Raw genomic sequence first — 12,017 nt, 5'->3', positions numbered from 1 at the left:
GCCCGTACTCAAGTCCTCTCAACACGACAATCCATTACAGGAAGAATACCCTTATGACGTGTATACTATGTCCAAATGTTCAGCAGACTGAACATGACATCACAGGTCCCCAGGGACCCGAGGTCTGAAAAATAAAGTATTTTTGTGTTAGAAAGAACATAAGTGATTGACTCAACACAACCATTCCAGTTTAGTTTATCAAATATCAGCTCGGGACTGAGGAGGTTTAATATCTACTTAAGTCTTATTCATGTGACGATTGTAATTCTTTAGTGCTGTACGACGGCGTGCTGGGAAGTCCTTAGCTTTGCCCCCTTCCCCTTCCGATATTTATAATGTTTGTTTTTATTTGAAAGCTACATGTGTCTATATGTTTGTGACGAAATATTAAAACATTGGTACTAAGGAAAGTTATTTTTTTTTTTAGGTGAGTGCTTGAGATGGCAGGGCAGCCCAACAAGTTCAACGATGTTGAGAGTCGAGCGGGTGATGAAGTTCCTCTTCCTCCAGGGGAAATCTGCAAAGACGATCCATGATGAGATGCAACAAACATTAAGGGTCCATGCACCTTGTTATGCCACAGTGAAGAACTGGGTTGTGAAATTTAAGACAGGCCATTTTGGCACTGAAGATGACCCCCGCCCTGGGAGACCATCCATAGTGATTGTGCCAGAAATCATTGAACAGGTTCATGAAATGATTCTCACAGACAGACGAATTTCTGCTAAAAGTATAGCAGAGGACCTAGGTATACCCCGTGAACGCGTTGGTGTCATTATTCGCGATCATTTGTACATGAACAAACTTTCTGCCAAATGGGTGCCGAAATGTTTGCAAGCCGATCAAAAGCGTGCAAGAGTGCTTGCTTCCAAAGAGGTTTTGAGCCGTTTTGAGCAGGAATGGACTAATTTTGTGGAACGTTTGGTCACGGAGGGTGAAACGTGAATCCATTTATATGATCCAGAGACAAAGGAACAATCAAAAGAGTGGTTCACCGAGGCCAAAAAAGTTTGTGTGCAAAAATCAAGTTCAAAGGTTGTTGCCAGTGTATTTTGGGATAAGGATGGGGTACTCTTTGTTGATTATCTAGAACAAGGTAACACCATAACCGGAGCTTATTATGCATCATTACTGGAAAGGCTTCACTCAGAACTGAAGCAAAAGCGCCGTGGAAAGTTGTCCCGTAAAGTTGTCTACCTTCAAGACAACGCATCTCCTCACAAGAGCAATGCTGCGATGCAAAAATTGGCTACCTTAGGGTTTGAAAAACTTGCACCACCCACCATATTCACCTGACCTGCCCCCATCAGACTACCACCTATTCCGAAATTTAAAGAAACACTTGAAGGGGCAAAAATTCGCCACCATTTCTGAAGCAATTACAGCAGTAAACTCATGGTTTGACACCTAACCAAAAGAGTATTATTTAGAGGGCCTAAATAAATTGCAGACCCGAAGCAAAAAATGCATCGAATTGAAGGGAGAGTATGTTGAATAAATCCATAAAAAAATTAATTTTGTCTTATTTTTCTTAGTAAAACTAAGAACTTATCAGCACCCCCTCGTAGTAAACATTCTACTTTAGCTTCTGAAGTATAATTCGATGATATTTTCAGTTTCTGTTACGAGTAATTAGTTAATTAGTAAATGATGTTCCATATTTTATCCTTTTCTCTACCTGGCACGAAGGCAAAGTAGAGTATTCAAATCCTAAGGAGATACTTCAAACATATTGTTCAAATACTGGCACCATCTATCCTATGGACTAACTTGAAAGTGTTTTCTTCAAGAACTTCTTCAAAGAAAAGTTACAGATTTAGAAGAAATAGTGTCCAAAATATACTTCATTGTGGTTTCACGTTTACAAGTGTGCCCATAATAAACATCGTATTGGGCAATGTAGGTGCAGTATACAAGACGAGTTACTGTATAATAAATATGTCAAAGTGTATGATTACGTGCTATATATGAAAAACGGTGATAATTACATGCCTACTTCGAATCAAAAGTAATAATATTCATCATGTACAGCGATGAGTTATTAAAAGTGCTACTATTTAATAAAGTGATCGATGGAAGTGTTAATGGAATTTATCCGATTGACAAACTTCCCATAATAGTGGAACATTAGCCGGACTCATTACACAAGCTTGCGACGAATAAATACAAGGGAAGTGATAGCTGAACTTAATGCAGTGTTTAGTGCTGATTTAAAACATAATAATGAAAAATGTCTATCACGTCATGTATCCTTGAAAACATTAATTTAACTTGGATTTGTATGAACATTTAAAGTAAAACATGCTTTTCGGCGTTGAATGTTTTCCCTCCCTGCCTATCATTTTGCCGTGGTGAAACCTACAGAACACTCCTCTGTGACACCTTCCCATTGCCGTCCCTCCTTCCCATCGTAATCTCTCTCTACCAATAGCGTCGCTCGAATTCTGATCTCAGATTCTGACCTTGTTTCCTTGTTTGATGCTGACCCCGCAGGAACGCTCGCGAAACGAGCAGCGGTCACTTTTTACTTGTTCGAGCTTTATCTGGATTGGCCCTCTACTTGATGTCTTTTGGAAGACTGAATTCGCGACTTTTCTGTAGTCATCAGAAAAGATATATAAAAAAAAACTGTCCTCATAAGGGACTCAGTATATCTCTAACCTAGATTGTATATGTACCGTGTTCGTAGTAAGATAAACCACGTAGAAAGATTTAAGTTCATATCAATGTTTCATTCATGCGTAGTGTCGTGCGCGCCCTGATACAGTGACAAGTGGAAACTTCATCACAGAGACAATTATATCGGTTGCTTTTCTCTGTGCGTTTCGTGAAACATGGCTTCGAATTCGAGACGTGAAAATTTTACAGATGACTTTTATTACATATGCGTTGAATATAAGGTTATTAAAATTGTATGTGGAGCGTTACAGTCTATGTAAGACAACTGCATCGTGCGTATTTTGGCATGCAACTCGAATACCAGGACAAATCGTGAGCTTCTCAAGTTTGTGCGTAGTGTAAAAATATCTATGCATATTGCTCAAAGAGAATAAGATAGCTTTACGATTTGGAATTCCAATGATATGGAAGGAGACGCAAAACCACTCTGATAATTGTTTCTTTGGTTCCTGCCATGTCCGTGACTATAACCGCAAGCTAATCTCTTACCCTGAGAACATTCCATCTCCCATACGCCCCTCATGGATCTGATGTGCCAGTGCATTTGCCTCCAACTGAATTGCCAGTCATCACTTCATAGTCTTCAGACTTAGAACATTCAGAATTTCAAGGCCTCGATACCGAACATTAGCCCTCTGGTGGCGATTCATCTCAGCCCTTCTCTTAGGTTGAACTTAATGATCTGTTCAACAATTTGTAAAATGCAAAAATACATATAGGAAACACCCTCTATACTTTCCCAATTTGCCTTAAATGTTGTTGAGCAAAGCTACACACTTGTAGGAGATTAGTCGGCAAATTCTAACTACCCAGTAGGAGTTACATTTCAATAGCGACAACTTATATTTGGACAGCTACTTCATTCGGAAGTTCTGCACATGGAAACATACACAATAATTATGCCTGTAACTTTTACCACATGTACGTATCTTAAAACTATTGCCACCATTGTTTTTCTGCTTAAATTCTAGCCCAAAATCATGTATCATATTGCCCTATTCCCATTTGAAAAACTTCACCTTCATTCAAGATGGCGGATTTCAAGATGGCTGCCGTCAAGGTTCACCTTACCGTACGACTTCCTCTTAGGTATAGTATGTACCCACGTTGTTGTTATTTACTTTCTATTAATAACAGGCAGTTTACAATGGTGGTACTGAACGTATTGTGCAATTGTCGACATGGTTACGCGACATTTCAATCTTCCATTTTGGTTAATTCCACTTCAAAAACGCAGCTGCTTTTTTGTGTGTGATCTTTCTGTGGGATTTACTTCCTCTGAGTGAAATTTTACGGTAGGTTTCGATATGAGCTCATTGATACTTCCCTTGTCAGTCATTTGAAAAATGTTTAGGAATGTTTACCAAGAAAAGTTCGTAAAGAATGATAACATAATTAGAAACGTAAGAAAATTTTTGAAAAAGGAAAACAGAAATCAATTTTTGAATATTTTTTATTTATGTATTTTATTTTTTCTAATTAGATTTTTATTTTATTTACATTTTTTGATTTTTTCAAATACTGCATTTTATTTACACTTCCTTCAAACGATCGCAAGAAAAATAATCACAATCTAGATAATGCATTAGTTAATGCTGTTGATCTTTCATATTACCACCAATAATTCAACTGTTGTGCATTACAGTACATGCACATCCTAATTTCTTTACAATATTTGTATGAAAAAGCTATAGTCGTTAAATGTGTTTCCACATAATCCGTTTAATGAAGGACAATGCTTTGATTTTAAGTCAATAGCATTATCTAATGTAAATATTCCTTTAATCCAAAGAGGTTTCCCTCAACCTTTACAATAAAAGGTTGCATTCTTTAAACATAAATGAAATGCAAGGTTACGTATGTGTGATACAGCATATCCGTTTCTGCTATTCCAATTTAAAACATTTAAATTTTGTTAACCAATCAATTTGTTTTTGACAATCTACTGATAATAAAGTACGTTCTATTGCTGATTTTAGCAAGCAATAGAAATTCACTGTATCATCGCATGCAGTAAATAAAATTCACAAACAATAAATTCGTTATCAGATATTTTGAAAACTTGAATATCAGTGATGTAATGATTTACAGATGGTGAAATTCCACACAAACGCTGTACGAAAAATGGTATAATTTGTCTAAGAAATTCTGTATTTTAAAAAAAAAAATCGCAAAATTTTCACATAAAGCTTATGAATGAGATTTCACCATGTTCTTGTTGAAACACTTCCAACAGTTCACCCAGATTTTTATCATGGGATAGATATTTGACTGCAAATGTTCCAGCATTATGAAGATGAGAACAGTCATGAAGTATATTTAACTTGCACTTTTCACAATGAACTGCATTATTACTTAAATTACATTTATGGGTTTTAATACACAATTCACATTAATGTTTTCGGCACTATATAACATACATGAAACACTGGCACTATTGAAATACAATTTTTAAACCGGTATGTTCGATTTCTTTCTTCTTTCCTTAATAAAACTTCCACTAATTACGTGCGATAACGTCATTTATTAGTTCCAAATAAGCTTCATAGTTTTTTGTCTTGTTAATATTTCAAATATGTTAATATTTACATACATCTAAAGCACATGTTCTTCAACACTAGGACTTGCAAATGATGCTCCAAGCACGAGTTTCCAATGACCTTGGATCTACATGCATATAATCATGATAATCACCTAGTCTACATCTTTGGCATATTAATAGTTGGTTGAAATCCCACTTTTCAGTAGCTTTCTTTACACAATCAGGCTTCACATAGCTTAAACCACAATTACAACTTATTCTACAAAGTATTGTTGGAGATAGCGCCCGTGTTAGCCATACTGTAGGTGATGGCGTTTCTGAACGTATATTATCAATTTCCTCTTCTGAGGATATGTATAATTCTGTTTCATCATCAGATATCAGTTCGCGCTTAACAAAAGTTTCGTTAGCTTGCTCCTTCTAAAAAGATTTCATGATGTACCTATACACAAAATTTCTCTAAGAGCTACATTGAAACGATTTTCAACGTCAAAGAACTCTCACATCCGTAAGGCATTCACGTATTCACAAAGATACAGGCTATTGTATTAGCATCACGGGCTATATCGGCTGCATTGTCCTATGCATGTTATAACACGTTTCCCACCTGCAGAGCATTCACGTATTCACAAATGATAGGAACTATTGAATTAGCGTCGCGCCATGTTGGCGTCATTGTCCTTTGCAAGTTATAAGACATTTTCCACCTGCAGGGCATTCATGTGTTCACAAATGATATATCTTACTGTATTAGTGTACCACTAAGTCAGGATCATTATCCTACACGCGTGGGTTGCAACAACTTTCATTCCCGCAGGGTAGTATAGTCCAAATCTGTTCCAAAGAGCACGAAAACAATTAGTTCTACGAGTCTGAAAGAAGCAGACATCTTTTCATAGCTCCCCGCATCATCTCTATCGAAGTACACAGTATGTATCACTTTTAACATCTCACAAAGTTCGTACGTAGGATTTTAAACATAGCAATAAAAACAAGTCCCGCATGAATCAAGTTTATTCCCTCCAATTAATTTTCCAATGGCGTCATTCTGATTTTAATAATAGTATATCGCGTGATATGTGTACCAGGAAATGTTAATATCTCACATGTTCGTAATTACTAACAAAAAATTGAAAGCGGCCATGTTGCCCGAAGAATAGAAGATAATTCCTGCCAATTTTAATAATAGAGCACGTAAGTGTACGTACCACTAAAACTAAAAAATGTCACGTGAGGTATGTACCAATAAAAACAAATAGTCATTCACCCTCACCACTACCAAACAATATGTTGAAACATACTTCTATATCCCCATGCCCTCTCTCAGCGGAAGACCGCTCAACTACAACAGAAAACCATTAATCATTTGACAACTTGAATCAGGTGACTGATAATGTGTATGTACATTAACGAGATTACATATTCCCCTTTGGGCCATGGTCACATTGGTTGATTTGATTTTCAGTTCATCGCCCCTTTCAGCAGCGAGGTTATATGAAACTTCGACCTACGGGCTAAAGTCGGATCCGAACCACATGATCTCATACCGGGAATCGAACCCAGGTCTCCCACGCCAAAGACACGTACGATATCACGGGAAAGCTCAATTGCCAAATTGCGTAGCGTACTAGTCACCTAGACGAAGTGATCCTGACACGTTTGCATATTGGACACTCACATCTCACGCATTCCAATTTAGGCCCGGCGGTAACTATCTGTACTGCGGATACTGTATAATCCCACTGAATATTCAACACAATCCTATAAAATGCCCAAAATAGTCATACCTTAGGAAATGCTCAGAAATGCCTGAAAATCTTAGGTATACAATCTTTAGTGTCCGCATTGACATTTTTGTCATAAAATGTGGATAGCTAATATGATCTGAGTAATTGTTGTTATATATTTCGTTTCATATGGTATTAGTATTGCTATTTTGTAATTATTTTCTTTCTGTGTAATTTATACTCTGTCGTTCTTGTTTTTTTCTACGACCTGTGTTAAAATTTCGAAAGTTTTTTTCTGTTTTAATGTCTTATTTATTAGTAATTTGGTTTGAACTATACTTCTCTAAAAACAGAGTTTGTGTCGGCCATTCACCTTTTCGTGACGGGACAAATAGTGTTTCTGATGACGCTCCCGTCAAATCCTTATCATTCATTCATTCATAGACTTTTACATAGTTAGGTTCTATGCTTATAGAATTGGAAAATTTCCACATCACACGTAAACTTTACTTTCGGTAATAACCACACTCAAACGTTTTGCAAATTTATGAAAAGTAGTTGTATAACGTGAAGAAAAGATACATGATAAAGTGCATAACACCCGAGAACGTTCTTCTTCAACAATCAAGAATTGGGTGAATAATTTTCGTAGATTCATCCACAATGAATAGAGAATTATGTTCTATCTAGGTAAAGAATACTCTTTGGTAAATTAGTTCCGTGTTATTACTACAAGGTCGTATTTTAATGAGTAGGATGTTATATTTCGGAGCAGCACAGTACGATAATCTGCTTTTATAGCCACACACTCAACCAATATTTATACCTTTTATAATAACATGTTCATATTCAGCAGAACATAACTCCTCCACTAATAAATTCCTTCCGGAGAAAATGTCCTTCACTATTAAAGTCTTCAGAAAATTTAACAGTTATTTATTTAATATTTAAATAAGTACATAAATTTAAGAGTATCCAAGAACAATATTTTACCATATTCATCACTGGGTACCTTCGCTGTTACTTTTCTGTCTTATGAAAAAGGTGTTTCTTTCATTAGTGTACAAGTCTAGCATAGTAATTGTTCATTATTCATGTTCTTTACTATTCGTCTTTCTTTCAACCATCAATAGAAAAGGATCTCGAAGAAGAATCATCCGAAGATGGCTGTCTTAAAAAGATATTTTTATCCTTTCTTATGGATATAAAGAAATCCTAGTCCCTACGTATTCCCTCCTGCAATAGAAACAGATTTGGAATCTATTTTCTTTCTTTGATGCTTGATATCCTCACAATCATTCTTCACTATTCTGGATTTCTTTGTTAAAAATGTTCTCATGGGTTAGATTACCCATTTCACTTGGGAGAGTGTTTAAAATAGAATAAACACAGGAGTGATCTACTGACTTCCAAGCTTAAAATAGGTATTCTTTACTATTTCATCTCAAGCAAAATAAAAGGAAGGAAAGAGAGAGAAAGAAAAGGAGAGATAAGCGCATCAGAACAAACCATAAAGAAAGTTCTGTTTTGTTCCGAATCGGCACATCTAAACGACTGTGGGAATTTAAAAATAGTATGATAAAAGACTTTGCTAACTTTTCAATTGCGTTGGTAAATGAAACTAGATTAAGAATGCCAATGCAAAGACTGCGAGTTTGCGCAAATAGTAGAACATCAGCATAGTAGTCATAGTGACCAAGCCCTCGCACTCTATATGTACTCTATCATTAAACAAAAAAAAAAAAAAAAATCACCAGATATCAGTAAAACCCATTGTCAGTCCCGTAAGCTGCAATCTGTAGTTGCTGAGTGGGACCTTAAAACACACACAACATTCTTTGGTTAAGTTACCTACTGTTGGAAGAAAACTACACTAGGTCAAGGAAAGTGTCTGATTCAAATTAATGTAATGTAATTGAATTGAATTGAATTTCTCTTTATTTCAGCGGGCGAGGTTCAGCCGGAGGCTGCTCTGCCACGTAACCCTTGTCATCATTACAAAGAAAGAAAAAAATAAAGACACAAATAAGATACAAGATACAAATAACAACATAACGTGATACATTCAATAATACTAATGATAAACAAAACACTCAGTAAATGTAAATGAAAAAAACAAACTATACTCATACTGCTAGTCCAATTTCAGTCCAATTTCAAACTGTAGTAAACCTTTCATGTGTGCCAAAGCTTTGTCTCTGATTTCTAAATAATAATGTTTGTTGTGATGATTTAAATAAATTATACGGTTTGTCAGTGATTGACTTTGGTAGAGAGTTCCAGATTCTTACTGCTGAAATTGAAAATGCCTTCTCTGTTATTTTTAAAGAATGCCGGGGCATATTCAGTTTATTACTTCCTCGGGTATTGTAACGGTGAATTTCTGATCTACATGTTAATTTATGATGCAAGTAAGGTGGTGCTTTATATGAATTTATTTTGTATAGTAAACAACAGTATCGGAGATATCGTCTTCGGGACATGGTTAGGATATTGTATTCATTAAGTACCGGAAGAATATGCAGAGACTTCCTGTAATTGAGAGAGAAGCGTATAGAGTAATTCTGTATTTTCTGAATTGCTCTAGTATTTTGAGTGGAGAGAGAGCTCTCCACCATATATTGAGATAAACACATAAGAGACGAAAAGCAGTGCTAAATTATGATTTTACTTCTTTAATACTAAACTTTACAAATATATTTGCCTAATAAATTTACTTTTATATTTGAAAATGAATTTTACTATTTTAAAATGTATTGCATGAAATGTGTGAATGGAAAACATTAAATAAAAGGAAAATCATGTTATTCTAGAAAAATAATAGTAAATGGGAAATGAGATACTTTTAAAGGCCTGAGATAAATTAACATGCTTTCATTGATCATTTAAATTATTAAATTCATACCTATGTACCTAGGAATTCAAATTCGTAATTTCTTACATTTACACTCATAAACTTTGTGTTATGAAAGCATTCATATCGAGGCTCGATATCACGTAGGGGGCATACATATATAACCAAGATTTCATAGAAGGATACACACTTAATAATATTATACTGTTCTGACAAAATAACTATTTGTACTCTACAATTCTATTTTATTAGAGACTAGCAGCGTTCACCCCGCTTCGCTGCGGTCACCCCGGAACGCAATAAACTTTGTTACTTAGATAATTTTTACTTTTTCGCTTTCAAATTGCAGTAAATGTTAACATTATAGCGCCTGTCATTTATGTTAACCCGCCGAGTGACACGGTCATGCGGGTTGCATATAAATACGTTTATTTTTACCTATGATGAACTAATAACAAAGGATTTGTACGTATGGACACTTGAATGGTCAATTATCTCAAGACACTGGTAATTAAAAATTAAAGTGATATGATAAAAACCATCTAGGGTCCAAATCCTAATAACCCCCCAAAAATGAAAGAAATTGGTTCAGCCGTATTAGCGTGATGAGCTAACAAAGGATTTGTGCGTTCTCTTTTATATAATAGATTGGGTTTCTATGACCTATCATATTTTTACACTTGTATACCTTCACACATTTAATAAACACATAAAAAGATAAAAATACGATGTAAAATATGTTTGGTCAAAGTAGTATCAAAATCATATGTTTGGTCATATTTTAGGGGCTTTAACTCATTCCTCAGACATATAGTTCCTTATATTGGTACGAAGGCCACGGCCATTCAACTTTCCTATTTATAGGATCAACAACATGCTATGATTGATGCTTTAGAGCTTAGAGTTGTATACAACCAGAAGAAGTTTAGGAAACTATTTTGTTAAATCAAATACGTGTTAAAAGTCTTGATATAAAGACAGAAAGGTTGCGCAAATCATAAAGCAACAACATAGCAAATCTAAATCGTAACAACATAGCAACCCTAAATCGTAACATAGGTAATTAATCAAAGGCTTGACTATAAGGAATAGATGTAGAACGTTTCTTCTATCGTTCCAATGCATTTTATAGGAAGCAACAATATTAAAAATAACCCAATCAAATTTAAGAACTAAGTATTTAGACTTTGTCGAAAGACACGTAGAACAAATGATCAATGAATAAATAAAATACTTGAGTATACCAGGAAAAAAAATATTAGGGTTACCATATTTCTTTTCTACGTACACCATTTTCTACACTACACACTAGAGGGACCAATTGTAAAGGCTCTTAACCCTAGAACTCATACTCAAAAAAGTTTACACCTTTACATAGGCGGGGTCTGAAAGACCCCATCCGGGTATCTCAGTGCATTTAATTATAATTGCATGTTTCGATCACTGCAACATAAGGGCATTATGTACTACTAGTACTAACGCTATTTTGATATAATCAAACTCATTTTTACAACAACATATTTCGATATGTTTATCGTAAGAAGTATAGGATTCACCAAATTAGTTGTAGCTCCGTACAAATAACATTTTACCATCTTTTCATTTTTTCTAACGTTATGCTTCTCCCTTCAAGATTTGTGTAATACCAAACATACCTTGTGTAATATGAAAATTTCATCAAACATATCTTGTGTAATAAAATACTGCTATGCACCCTGTAGAGTAGTTGTTTTGAGGCCGCGTGCTGGTCCAGCCGTGTGTGAAACCCATTGTGTTGATGTGTCTGACTGTCACGTATACTGTAATAGGTCTATTGTTCAATTTCTTCCGGTTAAAATACAATATTCACCGGCTTCTGAATCCAAAAACAAGTTTCGTTGCCATTAGAAAATTCGATTTCACTTGAACTATATGTTACGGATCACATATGCTGTGCGGTTTTGAAGTTCTACCTTCTGCATCACTTTCCTCATAACTATTGTCAAGACTTTCCTCAGAAGATAAAATGCCTTCTTCTGCAAGCTACTCAGACACAACTTCTCTAAAGTTACTATCTTTTGGACTCACTGAATCTTCGGTCTTCCTTTTCCTGAACTCATTTTCACTGGTTAGTCGGCGTATCTTGAAACTAACACCAAATTATATTCACACGTAATACTGTGATACTAATTTCACCCAAAGTAGAATACTTTGTCTACACCCTTTAAATTATGAA

General features: G+C 35.3%; 1 protein-coding gene across 1 annotated transcript; it reads left to right on the top strand.

The window, feature by feature from the left end:
• The first annotated feature begins 468 nt into the window (after positions 1–468).
• Positions 469–945, top strand: LOC145682051 (protein GVQW3-like). Its single transcript, XM_081753650.1, has one exon. It carries the CDS (start codon positions 469–471, stop codon positions 943–945), a length of 477 nt encoding a protein of 158 aa, XP_081609776.1.
• The last annotated feature ends 11,072 nt before the right edge of the window (positions 946–12,017 follow it).

Source organism: Thermobia domestica, chromosome 3, assembly GCF_964235325.1.
Source record: "Thermobia domestica chromosome 3, izTheDome1.hap1.1, whole genome shotgun sequence".
Lineage (NCBI taxonomy): Eukaryota > Metazoa > Arthropoda > Insecta > Zygentoma > Lepismatidae > Thermobia > Thermobia domestica.
Note: the sequence above shows the minus strand (reverse complement) of the source record. Positions and strands in the feature narration are given on the sequence as shown.